This window comes from Mchenga conophoros, linkage group LG17 (genome assembly GCF_057382185.1).
Source record: "Mchenga conophoros isolate Kocher_MC1m ecotype Shallow Benthic linkage group LG17, M_conophoros_male_GT1.1, whole genome shotgun sequence".
Taxonomy (NCBI): Eukaryota; Metazoa; Chordata; class Actinopteri; order Cichliformes; family Cichlidae; genus Mchenga; species Mchenga conophoros.
In genome coordinates, this window is record NC_140542.1 from 13,077,098 (window position 1) to 13,103,055 (window position 25,958).

General features: G+C 43.1%; 1 protein-coding gene across 1 annotated transcript in view; it reads left to right on the top strand.

The window, feature by feature from the left end:
* Positions 1–25,958, top strand: part of gmds (GDP-mannose 4,6-dehydratase) — a 198,178-nt gene that overhangs the window by 62,127 nt on the left and 110,093 nt on the right. Inside the window, exons 5-7 of the mRNA XM_085252085.1 lie at positions 5,223–5,415; positions 6,406–6,510; positions 18,354–18,481. Coding sequence (XP_085108211.1) covers positions 5,223–5,415; positions 6,406–6,510; positions 18,354–18,481 — 426 coding nt within the window. The remainder of the gene's footprint in view (positions 1–5,222; positions 5,416–6,405; positions 6,511–18,353; positions 18,482–25,958) is intronic.

A 25,958-nucleotide genomic window follows, 5' to 3' on the forward strand; every position in this document is an offset into this window, starting at 1 on the left:
TTGGGTCATAGAAAGTTTCAATATTGCTGTATTTATTTCTAAGGATGTAAGCATTACATCTTTAAGTGCCAATGGTGATAATGAAATAAACAATCAAATGAAATGGTAATGAAACTGCTAAGAGCTGAAACAAACTGCTCAAGAGAAGCTAGACTTTGACTCCTGCCTTTACTCATCCATGTCATTAGGTGTCTTTGAAGCTAATTTGACCATTGGACAAATGCTGCTGTTTAAACAGTAGGCAGGGCGAGTACTTTTTGTTATATAGGTGTATTTGTGCAGACATTTGCGCTATAAAAAGAGTGACCGGACTGTAGCAGTCGGGGATCGAACCAACCTCCTGACTACTAGATGACCTGCTTTGCATCCTGAGCCATAGCCACTGTTTAAATATTTAATCTACCTAGCACTATGTGGGAGTAAAATACATGTCATGCTTCTCCAGAGAGTTTCTTATCCTGTGGATGAACTCCAACTCTGCTGTCTTGGACTGCATTGGGCTCAGCGGCCTCACTGAGCTTAGTGCAGAAGCACATGAATCAGTTTTTTACCGATTCCACGGTTGCAGGTTCAGGTTACAGTGGATCTTCACATTAGGTGAAGAATTACCTTCAGCAGCAGTCCAAGATGGTGCAACTGGAGTATGTTCCTCTATGGAGAAGCAGCTGAATGATATCAAACAGCCTGGTCTATAATCCAGCTAATAATGGGGAAAAAGGTAGAGGGGGACTGAGACTGGCCTGTAAGAATGAGGGGACTGTTTACATGTAAAATGATTGTGGATGGAGGGAAACAATTGCTAAAATTAGCCACCAGCTATTATTATAAACACTGAGAGGAAGAAGCACTCCATCAAGACTTTGTGTTTCCGTGCAAAAGGATGTTTCTATGGAGTAGTGGCTTCGTAAAGCTGATGATGGTAGTTTAAAGCACTGTAATTGATCTGTTTGTCAGAACATGGTCACTCTCTCTCCCTCTCCCTCTTCCTCTCCCTCTCCCTCTCCCTCTGCTGGAGGGAATTTAGCCTGTTTGTCTTTGCTCTGTTAACACACGACTGCTCTAATTTCAGTTGGCCTGTAATGTGATGAGTAAAGGTGTAATTGATTGTGGTTTCTCTCCACAAACCCCCACCCATATTTATCACCATGTACACACACACACGCACGCACGCACACACACACTTTCTCTCTCTACTGTTTCTCCTTCTTTCCACTCATGCTTCATACCGGCCTCTCCTTCTCTCTGTTCTCTCCACCTCCAAGGCATTGCAGTGATTTTCTTTATTTGGTTGCTTGCAGTTAGAAGCGATGTATCACACTGTCAGCGTGTGAGAATGCTGTCCACTCATGGTGACTTTCACTTATTTTTACTGTTGTCTCTGGAATATAATATATTTGTGTTTCCTCCAGATAATCCGGCTTCCAAAGATATGATATGAGGTTACTTGGTGATTCTAAAGTGATCATGGAGGTGAGGTAAATGAAGTCTTTAAAGTATACAGACTATAGTGCTGCATCAGCGTATGGTTAAAATGTAAGTTATGGTTAAAGCACTTTTGAGTGAACAAAGCCTTGTTTAAATGCCAGTATATTACATTACTTGCATTATGGTAGAAAAGCTGCCATTTGTCAAGTCACAAAGAAGTGGATTATTGAATATAGATAAAGTTGGTAACACGCATCTAGCCTAGTTTATGCTAAGGGCCAATCAAAGCGCTGTAAGTTTGTGATTGCTTGCATGATGAACATGCCAGCACAGATCACCCACCCAAACACATTGTGTGTGAATCTCCCCATGTCCTACATTTTATTTAAATACACACACAGAAACAACAACACCACCATCACCACCACCACCACTACTACTACTGCTATTACTGCTACTACTACTTCTTCTTATAGTTGGGCCTGGATCAGGTGACTCTGAACCTGATATAATTATCCAGGTGATGTCAAATTGGTATGGTCTTTAGTGTGGTTTGCTTTTTTAAAATTTTTTATTCTATTGTACTAATAATGAACAATGTTGTGATGATATAAAACTACTAACATTTCAAATCTATATTCTCCATGTGTGTAAAAAATTAAGTAAATGATACAAAGTTATTGATATTTTTATTTTAAATTGTTGAGTGATGGATGTGTTCCTGGATTTGTAAATGGACAATGGAACTTTACATGCTTCCTCCACTGTTGTGTATATATGTATGTATATAAGGCCTTGCAGGTATGCAGAAAGGCCACGGCTGAATAAATGTAGCTCATATATATAAATACATATACATATACATCTGTCAAGACACACGCCAACACTCTGTTATACGTGAGTGCGCACACACCTACACGTCTGGAGTCACATTCCCGAGTCTGAAGCACACATTTCAACAAACCTTGTATGAGCAGGAAAGAAATGAAACCACCAAATACTGCAAATATATCCTGGACAGTTAGAAGCTTTTTAAACGGGATATTTGTTTGGCTGTGGACCCCCAATGCTGACAGGGCCTGGCTCGCTTCCCAGAAAGAACAATATCTGCCAGGTCGACTGAGGGGCCCAGAAGCAACCCCCTACCCCCACCCCCCACAGAACACACACACATATAGCAATGTACACAAACGTCTGGCCTTTAAAGCATCAGCGCTCAGGCTGTGCCTTACATAATGACAGAGAATGGAGGCATTAGGGCAATTTGTTTGATTTAAGCTGTCAAGGCATCCCGGACCCTGCCCCTCTCAGCTGGTTTTGATACAAGGTATGTGTGTGTGTGTGTGTGTGTGTGTGTGTGTGTGTGTGTGTGTGCACACGCACTCACCACAACCTTGCACACAAAGTAGGTCTTAGAAAATATGGCTTACAAGGTCGAAGTAGTGTGAGCAGGTACTTCTCTATGGTGTGCACGTTAACATCATTTACCCTTTTGCATTTTTATTCCTTTTGTTGTGCTTAAGTTTTCATTTTTGTGTGTTTGTGTAGTCTCCAAGGTGGAGGGGAAGCCCCGTAAAAGTGTCTTGATATCTTCTTGGATTTGCTCCCGATTCATATTTTCAGTATATTTATCTGTCTCGTCATTATGATTGTCCAGATTTACAAAGAAAGCCCCTCTATTGCTCTTCATAACGTTTACTCTTTCTCTGCACTAAAGCAGCTCTTCTGGGAGCTTTGCATATCCAAATCTGAATCTGAACACAGAACGTCCTTTTAGTTCCAAGTCTCACTATTCAGCAGCCATCATAAAGTGCCTCTGGGCACTTATTTGGAAGCAACCCCCAAAAGGTTGATTCTGTTCATCTGGACGTCACTCATCCAAGTGATTTCTTCAGTCTCACCTGACTGCAGGTTTCCCCAATCTTATAAACAGTACATTTGCACAATGGCTGAAACTAGCACCACTGAATGAACAATGGGCTGTGAGGTCAGTTCCTTAATCATTAATATGTAAATTGTCATGACTATTGATCAGCAACCACTGATCAATGGCCATAAGTACCACTGACAGAGAGTTGGGGAATGGCTGCAATCACAGCTTTGCAGATGGTGAAAGATGTACCTTTAGGCCCTCTCTTCGATTCAGAGATGGTCTTTGCCTTTTCATGTAAATGGCCTCCTTGACTCCGCGCTCAAACCAGCGTTCCTCCCTGTCCAGGATGTGTACATCCTCATCCTTGAAAGAGTGGCCTGTAGGTGTAAATAGACTTTGCCTGATAGAATTTCATTTCATTTTAGTTGTCATTGGGACATAAAAATTGTATGCATGGAATCACCAATCTGATCTCATGAAAAGTGCTTAAAATGTTTCAAAACTTTTTCCCTCTTAAATCTTATGTCTCATATAGATGTTTTTTCTTATAATGTCCCTGTCTTTTTGTGCTCTTTTATGCTACTGTGCAAACTCAGTTCTTTGTTTGTTGCTTCGAGGAGTTGAGCTTGTTTTGTAATTTCTTAAAGGGCTCATAAGTAACACTTTTCCAGGCTTTTAAGTGTCCAATGCTTTGAGCACTGGCTGCTTTTGTTAAATTTGTAGACTGATAAAGGTCAAGCTGTAGTTGGCTACAAAAACACTGCAGTATTTAGTCAAATATTCCTCTGTGCAAAGTGGATATCATACAATGGCTTAAAGTTGTTATGATCATAAAATTCATCTTTTGTTGTCAGTGTCAAAGAGAAAAGTATTGAACTGGACCATCTGACGCTTCAGTTTTTGCTATTATTCTGTCCACTTGATGTCCTTGTCAACGAGGGTAACTGAAAATGTCATTATACAATGTACAGTATGCGTCCTCTCACTTTTTCTTCTAAATGATGTAAATATAACCAAATGCCAGAATGCAAAGTCAAAGCGTGAGTGAAGCGTCACAGGTAATTACACTGAGTTGTGGAGTGTAATTGAACCTGATCAAACCTGCTCACTGCTTGTGTTTCTGTGAGTGTGTCTATATGTAAGTGTGTATGCCCTGTGAGTGGAATAGAGGCCCAGTGTTCCGAGGTCCCGTTTTAAATAAGGGGTCTTTATCCGGCCGTGTGTGCAGCACTGGTGTGAAAGCACTAAAGGGCCAAAGCGTTTCCTCCATACAGACCTGGCTCATGCCACTCACTCCAGGTGTGGTGACCACTAACTGGCACGCTTTTAACCATCACGCTTGATTTGGAGCCTGAGGCCAACCTGGCACACACACACACACACACACACACACACACACACACACACACACACACACACACACACATACATACACACACACACACACACACACAGAAACATGCATGCGCACAGCCATTTCTAATTTAAACTTAATTTCCCCCCAAGTCTTTGTTAAGTCCCCTGCTTTTGGCTTTTCATATTGGAAACAGGAATTCTGGGAGATGGAGTACAACACTGCATGGGTGTCATGGTGTATGAAGGGTGACCTGTGATATGATGTTGTGTACGTTTATGTCACAGTTTCCTCTTTGGTTGTATACCTGAGTTACAAAAGTATTTCTCTGGTATTTTCTTTTTCAAAGTTTGACTGATTAAAAAAGAAAATCTTTCCGGTTATAAATCTAAGGTCACACTGGCGAAAAATTTAAAAAAAAAGACTTGACCCCAAATATTATATCCAAAGTTGACAGCTCCTTTGTACAGTCAACCAAAAATGCAAATCAGTTTCTATTAGAAGCAGTTTTTCCACTAAGTTGCTTTAATGACGTGTCATTTTTCCTTTCTCTTTCTCTCTCTTTTCAAGATCTCCTTTGACTTGGCTGAGTACACAGCTAATGTGGACGGTGTAGGCACGCTGCGCCTCCTGGATGCCATAAAGACATGTGGTCTCACCAACAGTGTCAAGTTCTACCAGGCATCCACCAGTGAGCTGTATGGCAAAGTCCAGGAGATCCCTCAGAAGGAGACCACTCCCTTTTACCCCCGCTCACCTTACGGTAAGACTCATGTGCAGATGGACATCCACATTAACACACACAAGGATTTCCTTACTTTCTCTACCTCTCACCATTTGTCAGACACTTGTACTTGGCCTTGTAAGGGCATACAAACAGAGATTACTTGATGCCTCTTCTCCACTTTTTCTTGAACTCTCTCTCTTTCTCTAGGAGTGCGTGTATGTGTGTGCATGTGTGTGAGTGAATGAATAGAGGGGGCTTCAGTTCTTAGACTGCGTTTGAGCTCTACACACACCCCGAGGCCAGCCGTCTGACTTGGAGTAGCTCTCGTTTTAACAAAGACACCTTTATATCCACAGCACTCAACACTGACTTTCAATGCATGCAACGTACGGACACACACACACACACACACACACACACACACACACACACGCCGTACGTGTGTCTTTCATATTCTATGTTGTCTAAATGGTCTCTTCACTGACACTTTCCGCATCTGTCAGCACTCAGTCTGAAGCTGCATGGGAGGTGCATACCATCTCAAGAAGGGCTGCACCTTTATTAATTAGACTCAAGGAAGGGGAGGCGGTGGTCACCATGGTGACCTCCCTTCACCTCCAGTTGTACATCCTGACCTATGGCTTAATCAACAGGCTCCTCCCTTCATTTGCCTTGTTTCTTCTACTCGTCGTAGGAGAAGGGAGGAGGAAAATGGGGAGAACTTTCTGTACAAGCCTGCTTTTACTCAATCAGCAGGAATCTGCACTTCAAGCTCTTGATTTCAAAATATGATCCATGCGTGTTGTATTCCATGAAATGTAGCTTGTCTTTTAGAGGAGATCAGGTCTCTGTTTATAAGATTCACTCTATATATCTTTTTATTCTGACTTGTTATGCAAATAAAGTGTAGAAAAGTATCCAAAGAATAAAAATGGCTTTATGTTTTCCTGAAGTGACATTTCCTTCCATAAATTTAATTTAAATTGATATAAAATTGATACTGATTATTTTTCCCTCTGCCCTCAGGAGCTGCTAAACTCTATGCCTACTGGATTGTGGTGAACTTCCGAGAGGCCTACAACATGTTTGCTGTCAACGGGATCCTCTTTAACCATGAAAGTCCGAGGAGAGGTAAGTGACAAGCACCACAATCCACCACTACAGTGCAAAAGTTTTGAGCTTTCTTTGTATTTTTTCTCAAAAAGTGGGAAATGGGTCCAGTGTTTTATTAAAATGTGCAGAAATGTACATGGAATGCAATGAATAAGGTAAAAAGAGTTTGTAGTCTTTTGTTCTGTTCTTGCTATAAATATTTATATTAAAACTCTAATTTAACTCACTCGGATGAGTGACGAAACGTTTTTCCCACTCTAAACGCTATGTCCAAATGAACAGAATCAACCATTGTGTGTTTGTTCTAACCAGGTAAGCTTTAACTGGATTGGTAATGAGTTTGGGATCATTGTCATGCTGAAAATCTGAAGTTGTTGACAATCAAATGCGTTCATGACTTCCTGCTTTAGATTTCATCAGAGATTTCACATTTGGATTCATCACTCCATCAGACCTGTTGCCACTGATTTTGGGGCTATTTCCTGTGTAGTTTTTGGCAAACCTCAGTCTTTTCACGTTTCCATTCCTTAAGTGTGGCTTCTTCACAGCCACCCTGCTGATAGGTCCTTCTTTTGACCCCCAGCTTCCCAGCTTCATCAAATTTTTAAGGACACCCTGCACACACTTCAGCGTAATGGCTCTTTAGGATCTCTGTTGGTGGAAAAATACTATTTTATGTCTGTCAGTTTTTCTTTAGATTCAGCTAAAGAAATTGGAATTTGTGTTTTTGTGAAAGGCGACAAAGTGGCTAAAGATACAATTTCAATTTGTTTCTTTGCTAAGTTGTCTGTTACGTGTTTCAAACAAAATAGGACAAGAAAGTCCAACTGAAAAACAAAACATGAAGAACATTTGGCTCAAGACCTTTGCACAATACAGTACCGCATCCCTTGTAGCGTTTTCTGTAAACAATGTTCAGTCCCCAAAAAATATAGTCCTAAAGTAAAGTTGTACTTTCATAGTTTACCTTCTTTATATTGAAAGAGTCATCTTGAGTTTATATAGAACAGTATTGTAGTAAATGGCTGATTGATTAACAGCAATTGTCACATCAAAAACACGACGTCACTCCTCTTACCTAAGTAAGATGTTGGGCCAACAAAAAGGCAGCAGAACCGATGGTGAGCCATTGTTGGATTGTGTAAAAAGCTTGAATTACATGCTCTATATAAAGCCATATTCATTCACCGTGCAGCCAGGTTTCCTAACCACCTGACACACACTGTTGCACACATTCTGACACATAGTGAGTGGGTTGTAGTTGCATTTTTAATATGTGCTCTGAGTCCTGAGGGTCGCAGGCACTGGTTTAACGCGATTTACACGCCACTGCGACTCCAAATGAATACCACATGACTGCAGCCCCAGCACCATGCCCAGGTCAGCTGCTCAGGTGTTTATGATTTATTCCCTAATGAAGGCCCTGGCCACGACCTCAACCGAGGTCGGGGGTCATCCAGTAAACCCTAATGGGTTACCGCAGATAGATAAGTGTGGGAACTGGTGTAGGTTACAGCCAGTTCAGCAATGATGGCGTGCTCACCACTGGGGTCTTGTAATGGTGAATTAGTTGATATTGTTGAAACTGAAACGGTGTGTTGTGTGAGTAGAAGGAATTGGCTGAATGAGAGCAAGACGGATGGATAAATAGTGCTGAAGAAAAATGTTATTAATGAAGCAAAAAACAAAAAAAATTGCCTCTGGCTCAGACCTCTGAAGATAGTTATTCCATGGACATCATTTTAAAATACACTTCCGGGTGACAAACATAACCATCTGTTAAAGCCTAAAATATGGAGACTTTTGAATTGTGAATTAAAGACATTTATGTGAACATCCTGTGCCGCGTCCTTTCTTACACACATGCATAATAACCTTATAAGGACAAAACTCGGTGCTCTCCTTGTGAACACACTGTGAGCCTTTTTGTTCATGGTCAGCTTTCTCGCCTGCTTCGCTCATTCTGCCTCTATCTTCCCATTCTTTCCACACACACTCCTTTCCCCTGTCCTTCTCCGTCTTGCTTTATCCCATGCCGTTCGCCTCCCTTCCCCACAGTCAGCATTTTCTGCAGCGGGCCACTGGGTTTACTTCTGCCACTTCTATTCTAGTCAAACTTATGGCTGTTGTTGCTCATAAAGCAGGAACGCAGTGCTGTGATGTGGCCAGATGTCCCACGGCTGCCTTGCACAACCCAGTGTGGAGCATGTGTTGGCTGGATCGGCCAGTGTTTACCCAGGCCCCCGGGGCCCGCCGTGACCCCGCCGCTGCCACATTGAGGGGGCGTCTGGCTGTGCACTGTGTCACTCACAGGAGGGCTGCTGTTTGGGGGAAACTGGTGCTTTGAGCTGCAAAACACCCCCCCCCCCCCCCGGCATATTTTATCACTGTCCAAGGGTAAGGCTGTACTGTCAGTCACTGGTGTGAAATACCTAACTGCTAAACTGATTAAATGGGAACTGAGAAAGTAAATGTAGCCAGAATGTAGGGTTCAGGGAATTAACCATAGTGCAAAAGTAACTAGTTCCATTACAGTGTTACCTTTTTGAAGTCAGCTTATCCTGAAGTTGTGCAGCCCACTATATTATTGCATTGCGAGTTCATATTGGTGGCATTCCCTCCACGACTTGAGCAATAGGTTTTATGATTTACCTTCAAGCAACAGCTTTACCAAAAGAAGCCAGGCCATTAGTATCACTCCAGAAAAAATAATGCAAATATTTCTACAATCTAATAGCCGTCTTTTCTCTCATCACACTAGGTGACCTTAACCACAACAAAAGGAACAGCAGAATGTGCTGACCTGTTTAACATTAATGGACTGGTTGTTTAAAAAAGTATCTAAGTACCTGATGACTTTGTTGCAGAATATCATATTACTCATCACAGAAACAATAATCTGAGCATTGTAAGGCACCGCTTTGTGTCACGCTACAGCTAACACTGCAGTGTGAGGCATTATATAGATGTTTTTACTGTATTATAGTTTCTGGATAAATATAGAAATGACCATCCAGAGAAAGATATAAGAGAAAACTTCTTGACAGTTAGGCTGACAATTAAAACATAAAACCAGCAGATGTTTCAGCTGTCAGGTCCCCCTCCTGTGAAACCAGCTCCAAGTTGAGATTTGAGAAACAGACATTCTCACTGTTTTTAAGATTAGGCTTAAAACATTTTTGATAAAGCATATAATTTCTTGTGTTTATACTCCACTCTGCACGTAAATCATTGTTATTGTTAATCTCTCTTCCACAGTGTGTCTTTTATTCTGTCTCCTCTCCCAGAGCCTGTTTCTGCTGGAGCTTTCTTCCTGTTAAAAGGGAGTTTTTCCTTCCCGCTGTTGCCAAGTGCTTGTTCATAGGGGGCCGTGTGATTGTTTGGGCTGTCTCTGTATTATTGCAGGGTCTTTACCTTACAATGTGAAATACCTTGACACCACTGCTTTTGTGACTTGCACTATATAAATAAAATGGAACTGAATAAAATCCACTGAAATCAGTGCATGTCAATTAGATTTCCCAGTGATTTTAAAAATTGCACCACAGATCGCCAGAGGAATTTTGCATTACTCTCTTGCTTGCAGGCACACCCTTCTGAAAACGTCTGTAGAATTTTATAGAACTGCCTTAACTTGTTAATTCACTCATGGGAGAAAGGGGGAAAAAAGATTGCTCATTATTTGCATGTAACTCCTCCTGTTCTTTACAAACATCGTGCATGTCTGAATAAATTTCTCACTAATGAGGTCAAGGATGTCAATTTCACTGGCTCTGACATCACCACTACCCCACCTCGCCTCCCACGCACAGGAAACACGGTGAGGTCATTGTCCCGGATTACTATTGCATCTGTGTGCATTTGTGTTTGAGAAACAAATAGACGTTTGCTTTGATGAGGATTTTTTTCCTTTTAACAACCTTTACCGAGTCTCCCTTTAAAGGCGTCTGACCGAACAGTGTCCTGTCTTGTTCACTAGACAGTGTGCCGCGATGTGTCACACAGGACAACGAATGCTGGGAGTGGCTGGAGAGTTTTGATCAGATGCCCTGCCTCTCTGGAGCACTATGCAAAGGAGTTCTGTGTCTTATGACGCTCAGAATGATTTAATCCCTGCAGGAATGCATTTCTGGTTTCTCTTACCATTTCTGTAAACACCAAACTGTTCTGCCAACAAACAGACGCTTACCATTGTCCTGCAGCAAAAGGCTGGAATCAAACAGTCGGGGAAGAAAAAATAACCTGATGGAAATCCAGCGTGAAACAAAGCAAACAGAGGTCTGCATCTGCCAGGTGGTTCTCACCGCAGCTTGCCCCTTTCTGGTTATCCTAGTTATTAGCCATAACAAACAATCAGCATACTGCCTCTGAAGAGAGGGAATTAACACTCACAGGGATGCTAAATGGATTCCATAGATAGTTTGACATGTGAGACTGTGAAGTACTTCAATCTCTTGAACAGCACGATCAGCAGTGAAACCTGTGCAAACAGCCAGTCGCATGCTTATTTGTTCAGCGTATTCAACAAACACTGAATCCCTCAGAATCCAGTTTTGACAGCAGCAGGCGAAACCTTTGTTTGGTTTTTAGTTATTAATAGTGTGTTGGTGTAAGGCTGTGCAGTAAATCACTATAGTAATATTGCTTCGTGTGTATATGTACACAGTTCATACTACTAGCCAACAACAGTTGGAGGCTGATCCTTTGGTTTATTTGGGGAAGTCCCATCCATCTCTCCTCCCTCAGTGCTCTGTGGTTCATGCTTGGCAGTATAGAATAATATACTGTTATGTTAGGCGAGAACAGCAGTTAGCATTTGGGAAGTTGAAATGGTACTGCCAAAATCAATGCTACCCTTAAAAACATACATATACAACGGCTCAGCCCCTACATGCCTTGGATTCATCTTTCCCCCTTTCGTTGAGATTGAGCTCAAAAGGTCAGATCGCATAATAGGTTTGTAAGACGATATGTTTTCCGTTTATTGGAAAGGCTGTTTTCAAAGAAAATCTTAAGATGGGAACGACTGGGTCAGTGGACATCAAGGGGATTAGGCAGTATCTTTTGAGCCGGAGCAGCCACTTTTCAGTTTAGGGTCTTTGATTTCATTGGTAGTGTTGAGAGTGGGCTGAATGAAAGCAGCCTAAACATCAGCTGAACTATGGCCAGGTGAGGATCAGTGTTTAAATCTTCGAAGCAAAACTGATGACAGACTCGTCTCTAGCCTTCACACCTCCTACAGGCCTGTGCTATTTAGCCACAAAGGTGCTTCCCCTATTGCCTCAGTTGGTTTCAGATGTGTCACGTGGTCATGGAGGTTTCTACCTTCACTCATCCCCATCGCCGCCCTCAAATTGCTATTTGTTATCCCAGATCACCATGGTAGCCAAGAATCTTGTTGACTGAGGTGCTTGCTTTGAGTGGCATAATTGCACCACAAGTCGAGGGCACCGCCACTGCTCTCCCAACCTTTGCCAAGGCCCATCAAGGCCCTGCAGCAGGACGAGCAAACCTCAAGATGTCAGTCTGCACTATTTTAATTTAGTCAAACTACTGGATGCCGCCATCTTTATTTTAGACCCTGGGTTCAACAGTGTGGAGGCGGTGCTCTTAGTGTTAAAACTCAAGGACAACATGTATCATAAACTCCTCTCTCACTTTCTCCTTTTCTTTCTCCACACGATTTTTCACACTCCATTCATTTAGTTGCATTACACCCAGTTTTAAAAAGAAATTGTGCCTTTTTTGCTCGTTGTCTTTGACTTCTCAATCCTCCAGCTCCATTCCCAAATCTTCTTGCACCACATTTCTTTCTCTCTGCACCCTCCCTGTCAGTTGAGTCAGCCCAGAACGAGGGCAGCAGTCTGTCAGGTGTGAATAGACGCTATGTTGGCGGAGCTGAGCTCATGACCTGTCTTGGATGTAATGCAAATATTCTCCCTCGGCTGAGGCTCCAGAGATCAGTCAGAATGTGAATTGTGCAATAACAGTGATGGCAGACACTGACAGGTCTTTGGTCTGGGTGGAATTTGGCCAACCCCCCCGACCCAGGGAAGATTCCTCCTGCGAAATCACTCAGTGCTCGTGCAAGTCAGGTATTTTGTTCATAACTCAGCAGAGATAAAGAAGATGGGTATGGAATGAGTAGGCATTCGTTTTGAAGTAAATACGGCTAGTGAGTTGATCTAAATCCGAAAATGTCTGGGAGTGGAGATAGATATTAAGGGTTACATTTTTCACTTGAAATCTACCAGAAATCCTTTGACTCCCCAAGGCCATTTCTCAAAGACGGAGTGGGATTATGGGATTTGCAGTTCTGGTTGAATTCCAAAACAGGTGTGTAAACCCTGTGTTGAGGTAACTGAAGAGTTTCTATGACAACGCTGCGGCAATCCGAATTAGGTTTCGGCTATTTTTTCTTTTTCCACCTCCGAAACGTAGCCAGTTCAGACAGGCTCATGACAGAAATGACTCACCTGTCAAACACCTAGGGAAAAAGCTGGAATGAGTTTGTGCTTTAACTTTTTGAGGGGGAAATAGTATTTTTTTTTTTTAATCATCTCTGTCTTTTATACACTGTTACTGTGGTGGATACTCTCATTAAACATGACAAAAGTGAGTTCAGCATGTGTACTAATTACTCTGAGCCAAGCGTGCAGGCTCCAGACTACGTTTCAGACAGTTTTTTTTCCAACAATCAGATCACTTCCTATGAACAAGCACTTGGCGACAGTGAGAAGGAAAAACTCCCTTTTGACAGGAAGAAACCTCCAGCAGAACCAGACTCATGGAGGTCTGGCCATCTGCCACAACCCGTTGTGGGTGAGGGGAGGAGACAGGACAAAAGACACATTGTAGAAGAGAGCCAGAGATTAATAATAACCATTTAATAAATGCAGAGTGGATTATAAACACAGAGAGTGAAAAGAGGTGGCTGAAGAAATAACACTCAGTGCATCATGGGAAGCCACCAGCAAGCCTAGGCCTATTAGAATGTAACTAATAGCTCTTTTTCACTAGTCCCTGCTCTTGTCGGCTCAGCTCGACTTGACTTGGTTTTTATGGCTTTCCATTAGGTGAAAGTACCTGGTTTAAGGCATATTTAAGCACCTACTTGGCTGGAGTTCCAAGCAATGTGGCATCAACTGATGAGTCATGAGAGCATCTCCCTTACGAAAAATCAAAACCGCAATTGTTGAAACCTGGCAATAAGGGAACTGACTAACAATGGAGTCTGACAAAAAGCCATTCACTGAGCATCTGTTATACCAACTGCTAGCCGTCCTCCATTATCCACATATTTTGTGTGCGACTTTGGCCCATGTTGATATAATGAACCCACACACATTAGGGTGATTGTAATTGAAAACATCCAAAACAGAGTTCAGTGGAGCTGCATTAAGTCGAGCCTAGTAGGTACTAGTGGAAAAGTGCTATTAGAGAGGGTTCGGGGTCACAAGATCCAGCCCTAACTATACGCTTTATCAAAAAGGAAAGGTTTTTAACCCTAATCTTAAAGGGAGGGGAAGGGAGCTAAAACTGTATCTTTCAGACTAGAATAAACCCGAAAGCTGAACTAAGATCCAGTGAATCCAGTGAGGTGAATAAGGATTATTTTGGACAGTGACTCATGCAGAGCTACTCTAGTAGAGTCAAAAATTACAAATGCAGAACTGGAAATGATCATTATAGGTCACCTTTAGAGAAATATGACCTATAAACAGTACTTCTTTTACAATGTGGTTCATTAAGAGTCTGGGTACCAAGCCATTCCACAGTTTTCATTAAGAAAATAGAGAACCCGATAACATCCTGTGAGTAATCTTGGAATATACTTAGAAGGTGATGAAAACATACACCAGGTCTGAAGGTGGAAGAGGAAACTTGGAATGAAGGAAGGAAGTAGGTGTTTTTTACCTGTGCAAATATCATCTTGATAAATGTTTGGCCTAATTCAGGACTTGAGTTTACTCAGCTTTTCAGTTTTTCCAGAGCTAATGTACCATTTTTTGCCTTCCCACAACCACACAATGTGTCTTCAGAATAAATGTTACAGAGGAGAGATTTGAATAAATTACACTGTGGTTGATTTCCGAACAGTAAATGCACATAAATACGCTCTCAGACAGTAATATAAATGAGTGTGACTCAGACATTTTGAGGTCTGGGTGTGTAAGGTCTGGACCGTCACACACTATGAGACTTCACAATTCACCTTTCTTTAGCAGCACAATTCTAACGACAGAATCCGTTGAGTAACCTAGGTCGAGCTAAAATTTCCTCAAACCCGCAGTCCACTCCCCGAGTTCCCCAGAACCAAGCCCCCAGCTGACAGCTCCTGCCCTATCCTGTCTGGGCCCACGTGGCCTGGCTCTGCATTGGAGACATCTCCATACATTTCTCCTCAGCCTCCTCCTCCTTTTCCTCCCCGTACTTGGTCCCAGCTGTGCCAGCGAAGCCTGTGTGTTACGTTTTTCCTGTTGCTTCTCTGGCCAAAAAATGAAAAAGAATAGTGGAAAAAAAGAAAAGCGCTTAAGTAAGACTGAGGCTGAGAGAGAGCGCGAGTGTCAGTTTCTGGCTCGGGTTTTGCTGTCTGCTCAGTTTTCACGGCCCGTGGTTTTATTAGACTTTCCGCCGGTCTAAGGTTAAACGGCCACCACTGCCCCCTTTGGGCTCAGAGCCTCCTGTTAGCCCCCCCAGTTCCCCCCTTGCTTGCCTCTACCCCGCCTCCTGGCTGCCCTGCAGTGCTGCTGCCAGTAAAGGAAACACATTAACACCCGGGCCAGTAACAGAGCAGGCTTTGTCCATGGCCAGGCAGGCCGGTCCATTAGGTCCATGCTCTGCTCCACACTGGACCAATTAGAGAAGGCAGGGAGCAGAGCCACTCCAAACAGAGGTGTGAGCTTTACAAGGAGACTACAGGTGTGCTCAGGGGGAAATAATAGACTTTATTACTGATTGGGGTACTGTGCTATACTGTATATCTCTGCCACCTTTTTAAGAGCCAGCTTGGCTCTGCAGAGTTTTGACAACCTGTGTTTAACCTGCAAACTTGAGTTTCCCTTGGATGTTGGATCAAATCAACCCCCTGCCTTCCAGTTTACTGCAGTTACCAGTCTGGGCTCTTGTTACAGTACATTCCCTTGCACATTGCCAGGTCCTAACATACACTATATAAAGGGTTTCAGCTAATGAAAATTCTTGATGTAAAAAAATATCTTGCAATCTTTTGAAAGCTGTGTCCTGTCCATATCTGTGAAAATCTATCATATCATCTTTCAGCACCTTGACCAACCATGATACCTGCATTGTTATTTATTTATTTTTGCAGGCGTGTTGCCACTCTTTACATACCCGTGTCTTCATCGCCTTATTAGATAGTTTCCTTTAATCCAACAGTCTTGTTGCCTCTAGTTCAGATCCAGAGCTCGTTTGAAGAAGGCAAAGTTTCTCTTAGAAGCGATGTTTGGTTTTGAAGGGCCCCGTTTAGCTTGTGGCACCATGTTAGCATTAGCAGCTTCTGACAGATGACTGGAGCTAAAGGCTGATGACATGTCTAGTCCAGCTGAAAGCAAAAGCTGAACCAGTGTTTTTTTTATATGGTGGACTTCACTTGTCCAACATATATACTTGTTGTTCTTTGTAGTTTTATCGATAGCTTGTGATCAGTTGTCCTCAGTATTGACCTTCTTGTCTTTAATCAAGGCATTTGATCTGTTAGTTGCCATGAAGGAATAAGTGAACGTGGAGGCAAAAGGGGCGAGCATAAGGATTAGAGTGAGTTTTACAAGGGCCAAATCGTGATGGCTAGACGACGGGTCAGAGCCCTGTTGCTTTATCATTGAGTAAAGCTAAAATAGGACAAAAATTAAACAGTTTTCCAAAGCATTTTTTTACATAAGGGGAGAGAAACTGTTCCAAATCAAAGCAGCAGCACCTGTCTCTAAAATCGAACTAAGCCCACGAGTATGGGTTGTGTAAAACATACAGTGCAACTCATACAGCAACATTGTGTATAGGCTTTGTGGTTAATACATCCACGTGGCAGTGATGGGATAAAAACCTGTCTGGCTAATACAGATGAGAGCAAAGCTGACAATCATGAATATGTCAGTGGTAGATGAATAATTGTTGGTTAATATGATTACAGAGTTGGCGGGAGCGGCGGTATCTGCCAGAACAGATGACCTGCCAGCTTTGAGAATAGCCCCTGAGGCCAGGAGAGATGATCATGCAAAGACGGGACAGGCCTGACATCGAAGGGGGTTTCCACTGACAGTTTATGCATGCTCTGTGGACACGTGCTATTTCAAAATCTGTGTGTCAATAATTTTGATTCATAGACTTGAGAACAATAGGTGGCTTTTAGCGTTGATCTCCGTTTTGTAGTGTGATCCAGAGGAAGCAGAGTGAATGTACAAATCCTCATTTGCACTTTATTAAACTCCAGCTCAACATGGCGGCTAAGCAGCACTGACACAGGGGGCCATGTGACCTGCTACCAGCACACAAGTATGCTGTATTTTCTTAAATAAGCGTGTCTAACCTTCCCTGGTCTGTTTCTGCTCAGGCCGCCCAGGGCTGTCTCTTTCCTATGAAATAATTACTACAAATTTTGTGCGTTCGCATGATTGGGTTCATGGGATTTTCCTGTGTCTAAATGGAGGCTCTGCTCCATGTCAGGGGAACAGTGATACAGTGTCGAGACAGAGCTGTGCTATTACAGCCAGGGACGGGCGCTGACCTAAAAGGCAACATTCATCTTAAGCATGATGAGTTCAAAAACAGCATGGAGGGGCTTTTAAGAGGGCTCCGAGGGGTCCACCAGGGTTGTGGGAGATTTATGTACAGTAGAAATGTTGAATGAGCTAAAAATAACCAACACTTTGATGCAAGTTTGAAGCTTTTCTTTGAAATTGTTTTCACAGATTCTACATGTCTTCCATTTTAAACATTAGATAGGAAAGACTAGCCAGAGTGAAACTCCTTAAGGGCTAATGTGCTGCTTCAACAAAGATGGTGGTATTATTAGACATGACACCCTAATATTTAGTGTTGATTTCTATTGATATAATACTGTATTTGGGTTGGAGGGCTGGCTCCCTGCAGCATCTTTTTCCCCACAGCGTGAGCAGAGAACATGACACCGGCCCACGGTGTCCCGCCAGAACACCCAAAAGTGCTTCTAACCATTCGAGCCGCACAGAAACAGTCATTAGAAGCTCATTTGTTTTGCCACAGATCATATCGCCATGTGTGTCAGCTCAGATGAGGAGCATCGCCAGGTGATCTGGCATATGAATCAGCTGTCAGTGTGGTGTTCCTTTACTGGACACTGCAACCAGCAGAGCCAGGGTGGTCCTGTTTGGTTGTCAATTTCTCTGGAACTTCCCTGTTGTGTGTGCGTGTGTGCGATTTGTCTTGGATTTCAGCCCAGATTTGTCACCAAAAGTGAATTCGCGAGAAAAATCATTGGAGGCTCTAATGGCTGTCATGTGAGTTGGTAAAGACCTGATTTGACTCTGGGTTACTTTTTAACTTTCTCTTTTTTTTTCTTGTTTTGGCTATAAGGGGTTTGGAAGAAAAGCGGAGGTTTGGAAGGCTGTTGCCGCGTGTGCTTTTCTGTGTGTGGGGTCGACTGTTTTGAAGAAGTTTGTCTAGGATCTCTAAATTCTATTTTCATTTAGGAGGCCCTGACTTCACTTATCTGCTCCATATTTTTTCTATTTGTATTTCTTTCTTTTCTATTTGTATTTTGTGTGCACTGGGCCAAACTGAACCTCTCTTACATTTATATCCTTCGCGGAGCATAATTGAATTCAAAAGATGCTAACAAAGCATTATTAACGTGTGTGTTTTAGGTGCAAACTTTGTGACGCGTAAGATCAGCCGTTCTGTGGCAAAGATTCACCTTGGCCAACTGGAATTCTTCAGCCTGGGCAACCTGGACTCCAAGAGGGACTGGGGCCATGCCAACGACTACGTGGAGGTAAAACAAACACCGCCATTACCACACACAAGCTTAGAGGAATATATACACACACACACAAACATACACGCACCATCACACGCATACTATCTCTGCCTCGGAGTTGAACCGGGTTCAGATGTGCACATAGTATTAACGGAGCATGTTTTCCCAGCTCATTCGAGGCCCCAATATGCGATCTGCATGAAGCCTCCTGTGATTGTCTGCCAAAAGAGAAACAGAGATAGAGAAAGAGAAGGGCAGCGGGAGGAGAGGGAGAGTGCCGCATGCTGTGAGGCCACAGAATGCACTCTGGTTTCCCACAACTCACCCATGTCCCAGATCCCTTCAGGCCCTCGTTTGCCATTCCCTGAACGCCTGCAAAAGAAAGAGAGATATTAAGGGAACGCTGCGTCCTGGGGACGATGACAGAAATACTGTGTTTGTGTTAATGTAACGGTGCCAGCAGCAAGCAGAGAAGGAGGGGTGGGGAGGTGAAACGAACAGTGGGGTCGCCACGTTGAGAAGGAGACGGAGCTGAAATTGTGTGTATGTGGGGGGGTTTTTTTTGTTTCTCTCCAGTACGTACGTGTGTGTGTGTGTGTGTGTGTGTGTGTGTGTGTGTGTGTGAGGAAGCACACATTCCTGCGTGTGTGAAAGTGTGTGATAGGTTAAGGTTGAAGAACGTGTGTGTGTATGTTCAGATGAAAGACTCGACGGGTTGCCATGTCTGACAGCAGACCTCTTGCAGCAGGCTGTGTTATTATTAAGAGGTGATGGTGGTGGTGGTAGTGGGGGGTGCTCTTTGAGATGGGTGTGGAGGTGAGGAGGTTACAGCGGGGAACCTCAGTTTAACAGGAGAGCGCAGTGAGGGGGTCAAGGCATCAGAGCAGAGTGTTGCGGCTGTGGTTCGTGCTGTTAAGGCGGGGCAGGGAGCCCTCGGTGGCGTCAGCGAAGCATCAGTCACTGCGTGGTTACGGGAAGACTGCTCATCAGTCATGTCCAACGTAAGCACATTGTCATTTTTGGCTCCTGTCACAGGAAGTCTGACTTGGTTTGCGAATGATAAAATGAAAGCATATCTTGTTAGTTTTTCAAAAAGAAACTGTGATTGTATTCTGATGTCATGCACATGGTTCACAGTGGATGAAATAAAGGATGGTGCACCCAACTATCCAACGACCCCTTTGAGTGAGCACTTGGAGACAGTGGGAAGGAAAAACTCCCTTTTAACAAGAAGAACCAGACTGGAGGAAGGGCAGCTCCGTCACAGATTAATAATAACTCATTTTTTAATTAAAAGTGGTGTATAAAAAAAACAAACAAGAGGTGCCTGAAGAAGAAACACTCACTGCATCATGGGAAGTCCCCAGCAAGCCTCGGACCATTGTAGCATTACTAAGAGAGGGTTCAGAGTCACCTGATCCAGCATGCGTGTTCCAGCTCTCATGTGAGAAAACAGTATCTGTGACTGACTGGCTTGAGACTTTTGATGAATTAGCAGTGTTAGCTATTGGAGTTTGAAGATCCTAGACATTAAAATTAGTCTGTTTTCCACTCTGTGGCAATTTAGAGTGAATTTCGAGAGTGCAGTGCAGGTTTTTTATTCCTTGATTGCGGCTGACATGTAAAGTTTTCACGTATGACTGATCCCATTAATACTCTGATCAGTACCAGATAATAATACTATATTATTACATGATCTCAGTTAATAAATATATAATATAATATAATGTAATATAATATAATATAATATATTTCTGTGCTTAATGCCAATACGTGCAGCCGTGTTTATGTGTGCGTGCGCTTGCCTGTCCAGGGCACCCTGGCATGAGACGCTCCAGGTTTCCTGTGGGAACTGCCGACATTCCAGCTCTGGTGAATCAGGCACCTCCTCGCTCTGCTTCTCCTGTTTCGGAAAGGCGGATTTCGGGAAGCCAAACAGAAGCTGGAGGTGCTGAGGGGAACTGAGGTGGAGGCGAAGAAGGGAAAGGGTGAGGGGGATGAGGTTTGAAAGAAGAGGTGAAACAGACGCATGTTTGTGGGACGTTTGTGCATTAAGCGAACCATCCCTTCTGCTGAAAGTTCACCCCACCCAGAAGACCATCAAACGCTGCGACTGTCACCACACCGCCTCCCCCTCCGTCTGCCTCCCTCGATTTTACTTTGAAATATCCATCCAGTCAGCATCAGCACTATGTTACCATGGCAAAGCCAAACAACTGGCAACCTGTAAACAGAACCATGTGTGTCTGCTTTAGGCTGACAACTGCTTTTCCTCCTGGACTCTCTTTCCCTCTCTTCACCCCACCCAGGACAGGGAAATTGCTTGTAATTGGCTGTGGATGGATTGCGGGTGGCAGGAGGGGTGTGCTGTGTGTCTGCTCTAACGACGTCTGAAGGCGTGCAGCTGGCTGGGCATCGTCTCAGCCTGGTATCGGGTGTCCATCCCAGGCAGGCAGACAGACAGGCCTAGAGCTTCCCAGCTACCCTCACTGGAGGCCTTTATTATCATTAAAGTATTAAGAAGCTTCAGCATAAAATCGACAGATAAAATAATTTAAATCCTCTTGATCTCATTTTCATGAAAGAGGTTAAGCTTTGGACTTTTTCACTTTTGTGACTGTGTTTGAAACATTTGGCTGGCCTTTTTTTCCTCTTTTTCTTTCTCTCTTTTTTTTTTTTGATTGTGGTTCTCTGCGATTTGGCGATGCAGAACAAATTTCTGACTCTGAGCCTGCCCGAGTGAAAAGCAAACCCACAGCAATCAGTCACTGCGCTATCTGAGAAGATAAAGATGTAATAGTCAGCCACCTTTCGCCAGGACTGCCCTCCTCCCTACTCTCCCCCTCTCCTCTCACCCTATGCCGACATCCTGAGTAGGCTCATGGTGGGTACAGCTGTTTGGAGCCCCTACCACCTCCTCACCCCCTCTGTCACCCTCCCCTTCTGGCTACAGAGAGCCATTTCCTGTGTGGAGAAGCAGGCTGATGGGGAGGGAGTGGGAGCAGGAGTCAGCCTAGTGGTTTTGGCCTTTTCTCCCCCTCGGGCTCCATCCTGCTTTAGTTTCTCGCTGTCTTTTTGTCCATTTCCTCTCCCTCTTGTGTTTTATTCTTTATGTCCTTCCTACCTCTTAACCTTTTATTATTTCATCTTTGTACTGTCACAACTCCACCAAACTCTTGCTCCCTCTTGGTGAGCAGCTACCACCCAGTTACTAGATATTTCCCTCCGACATCTAATAAGCAGCTCCTATTTTTCTCCTGCCTTGAGCTGGCTTTCCTCTTCTCCCTGCTGTATGTCTCGGCCTACAAACTGTTGCCAGATGAGATGTGGTTGACCCGATGGCACACCCCGCTTTCCCGCTCTTGTCTTCTTTGAGTATTTATTTTCAAAATATAATTACTTGTGAAACTCCCGTCGTTGGAAGGCATTTCATCGCCGTCCTAAATGTGTGTGGTTGCACCTGTATGGCAGTAGCTCTCTGATTCCTGGCATTGTGTGAAGGCAGCAGGGTGGCAGGACAGCCTCGAGGGTGTCATTTTTCACCTCGTTTATTTTTCTTATCCGTTTTTTTTCTGCTGCAGCTGCCTCTCCGTGCAATAATGGTTACAGATGAGGCTAATTAACCAATCACAAAGCAGATCAGGGCCAATCAAAGATGATTGATGAGAGCAGCAGGCCATCCATCACATGTTTTTGGCCTGGAAGGTGACAGTGAGGGCAGGCTAGGAGTGTTCGTACAGTAAGACAGACATTTACATCAACATTTTGAACTTTTAGTTATCCGGAGTGACTCAGTACCTCGTCATCATCTGTTTTGTCAAGACCGTAGGCTTGATGTAAACGTGGATGTCTGGCTCTGAGCATGGAAGAAAGTGGAAAAAAAACAACTTTGCATTTAAATGCATGGGTGCTGGATAAAGAAACAGCAGATATAACAGTGACATATTCAGCAGCCACTCTTCTTCAAACTTCTGACTAATACAGCATAACCATGATAAATGATTCAATTCAATTTAATTTAAATAGCACCAAATCACATAAAACCGTCACCTTAAGGCACGTTATACTGACTGAAAGACCCTACAACAATGCAGAAAAAACAAAGAACACTCCAACATACAGATGACCCCCTATGAGCAAGCACTTGGCAACAGTGGGAAGGAAAAACTCTCTTTTAAGAGGAAGAAACCTCCAACAGAATCAGGCTCACGGAGGGGCGGCCATCTACTGCAACATGTTGGAGGTGAAGGGAGGAAGATGGAAGAAAGACATGCTGTGGAAGAGACCCAGAGATGATAACTAATGATTAAACACAAAGTGAAGAGTGAAGAAACACTCATCAAAGCCCACGGCAGCCTAGGCCTATTAGGGAAACCTGACCTTAAGCTTTAACAAAAAGGAAAGATTTAGGTCTAATCTTAATGTAGAGACATTGTTCAGTGGAAGAGGGGCCCAAAGGCTCTGTCTCCCATTCTAATTTTAAATATCCTAAGAACCACAAGTAGCCCAGCAGTCTGCGAGTGAAGTCTCTCAGCTGTGATTTGCCATCAATCATGTGGAAATATGAAACGGTGCACACGACATTTTTCTGTATCCACAACACTTCACTTTTTAAGAGCATAAAGAATTGATGTTTAAGTACATGTAGGATTCAGTAATTCATTTCAGCACACATACCCAAAAGTCTAAATGTTGTCTTATGCATCAGAACGGCACACAGTGACAGGACAAGAGGTTTATTTCTGGTGGTGTTGACCTATGATGATTTGGCAAAGAATGTTTTCACATGTCTACATGCAGTCCCGTGAAAGTACCAAGTACTCCTTTACTATTTCCACAGGAATTAAGAGGATAAGCAGCAATCGCATGCTTCTAATCAAATGAACTTGAATAACTGATGATCAGCAAGTTCGAACACTTCTGTAGAAGCAGATGTTTTGACGGTTTGCTGGTTTGGAGCATTCCTGCGAGCGGATGTGCCAGCAAATTCAACCCAACGTCAGACTGCGCAACGTTCAGTGAAACTTTAAAAACCCAGAGAGCCGTGCATAAATGAACACCCGCAGAGCACAGCAGTTATTCAGAGAGCTGATAAATGTCTTTGCCTGTTCAAAACACACACGATATAGCTAGAGTAATAAAGACCCACAATGGGAGCTAATAAGGGAGAGGAGAAGGAGCATTCGATTTCACCACCAAGACCTTCTGACTACAACAGCAGCTTCCTGAAACCTCTACGCCTACTTGTTGAAAACACCCACCTACTCATGCCTAAGTGCAGAGCAATACAGTGAGAAAGGGACTTTGACTGAAGCTACTGTCCCACACAGCGGCTGTGCACACACTGATGTACATGTGATTGCGTATGTGCACGCTCTCTTGTGTTCATTGCAGGTGAAATGTGAACCGCAGCTTTAGTAGTAGCTCAGTAAACAGGAGTTTGCCCCCCTCTGGGGAAAAGCAGTGAAACCTCACCAATCCTCCAGCCACCTCTCCATGCATGAATGCATACATACACACTAACCCATGGGGCTTATTTCACCTACAAGTACATTCACACAGCATGATGACTGAAACAAATACAGCTCTTTATCCCTTATAAAGGACTGGTAAGGATATGTGAGCCCCAGGTTGCCCCCAAAGAGCCTTTAAAATCTTTTTTTTTGGGGGGGGATAATGGGCCCAACTCCAGACTTTCTATCTAGGGAGGCTCTTGAGGGTGTTTTTATTTCATTGCAGTTTAAATACTCATCTTGTCGGAGTTGTAGTTTTATATATGCACCCTAAAGTTACCTGAAATAACACCAACCTTTCTAGTTCAGTTCGCCTAAAAGAAATCCTCTAGCAACAGGTCTAGCAATTTTGTATGAAAAAAAAGAACAACAGCGCGTGCACGCACATGCTCCTGTGCTGTTGCTGAACCATGCTGCACAAAGAAGTTACTTATCACTTGCTCTGCCTACTATGAGGCATGAGAGAACATCCAGTAAACAGCGATCTTCATCTTTCTGTTCATCTTGCTTAAACTGTGCATTTCAGATTATTTTGATCGCAAACAAAATACTCCCCGTGCTGTTTACCAGTTTATGTTATTATGACTGTTGATGAGTTTTGACAAATGTGGCCATGTGAAAAAGAAAGTTTCCACAGGACTGTACTACATGCAGGCCTGTAAAACACCCTTACTGCCTCCACAGGAATTAAGAGGTCTCAGCAAATTCATCCCAAGATCAGATGTTGCAGTGCTTAGAGAAACTGCAAAAACCCAAGAGCCACATGTCTCACACTACAGACTTCATTTAACACGTTCAATGTTAAAGTTCTTGACAGAAAAATTGGAAAAAGACTGAACCTATATGGCATGTTTGGAAAAGTGGCCAGGAGAAAGCTTCTTCTCCTTAAAAGAACATAACCACATGGTTTAGGTTTTCAAAGATGCGTCTGAACAAACCACAAGACTTTTGAAACAATGTTAGACAAGATCAAAACGGAGACGTTTGGTCGTGATACATGCTGCCATGTTTGGTGAAAACCAACACAGCATACCAGCACGGTGGTAGAAGGCTTGTGATTTTGGTTTGTTTTCCCACAGTATGCTAGTCAAACGTGAGTTCATTAGTCCAATAGCTAAAGCTAGGTCAAAATTAGGTTATTTAACAGGACAATGATCCTAAGCATAATAAGAACCATGAATGGTTGAAAAAGGATCAAAGAGTTGCAAAAAAATCTAGAAGTCTAGACCTCAGTCTTTGAACACTAATAGACCTTTAACAGGCATTTGCTCATGCAACCTCAATGAAGTTGTAAAGAAGAGTGGAGGGAAAAGTCTTCTACAAGACTGAGCCACTGATAAAGTCATAGAGAAAACAATTACTTCAGGTTTTTGGTGCGTAAAGTGGTTCTAAAAACCACTGGATCTCGCGGTGTACATAGTTCTTTAGAGGATTGAGTCCTTTAAAAATGTAGAAGAAGCCAAAATGACATCAAAAATTCAAAATGTTGAAATTCCTCTTAGACTGAGAGAAACTTGGAGTTCCAAGGAGATTTTTGTGTGTACCAGATATCATACATGTATGATATGTCTAGGGGTCCACTTCCACTATCCGTGTGGAAAACAGCTTTTGACGTGTTCATTTTAAGCTGGTTTAAAGCCCCAAAAGCAGTTTATTTGTGTGAACAATAAGAGAAAGAGCAGTTTCATAGCACGTTCACACCTTTCAGTGCTTGCACCCTAATCTGAGAAAAAGAAAGCTGCAAAAACAAGCAGTTCAGAATAAAAACTATTGGGTGATAATATCTTTGTTTTCTTACTGATGACGTGCTGTTTTAACATGTATGTTTTGAAATTTTACTGCGACACAAATTTCACGTTTGCCAATATAATTACCATAAGTTGCAAATATTTTGTCTATTGTTTTTTTTGACCATCATACCTAAACGTACTTGGCCATACTCAGGTAGGAAGACGAGAGCTGGCTCTGCATAATCACCG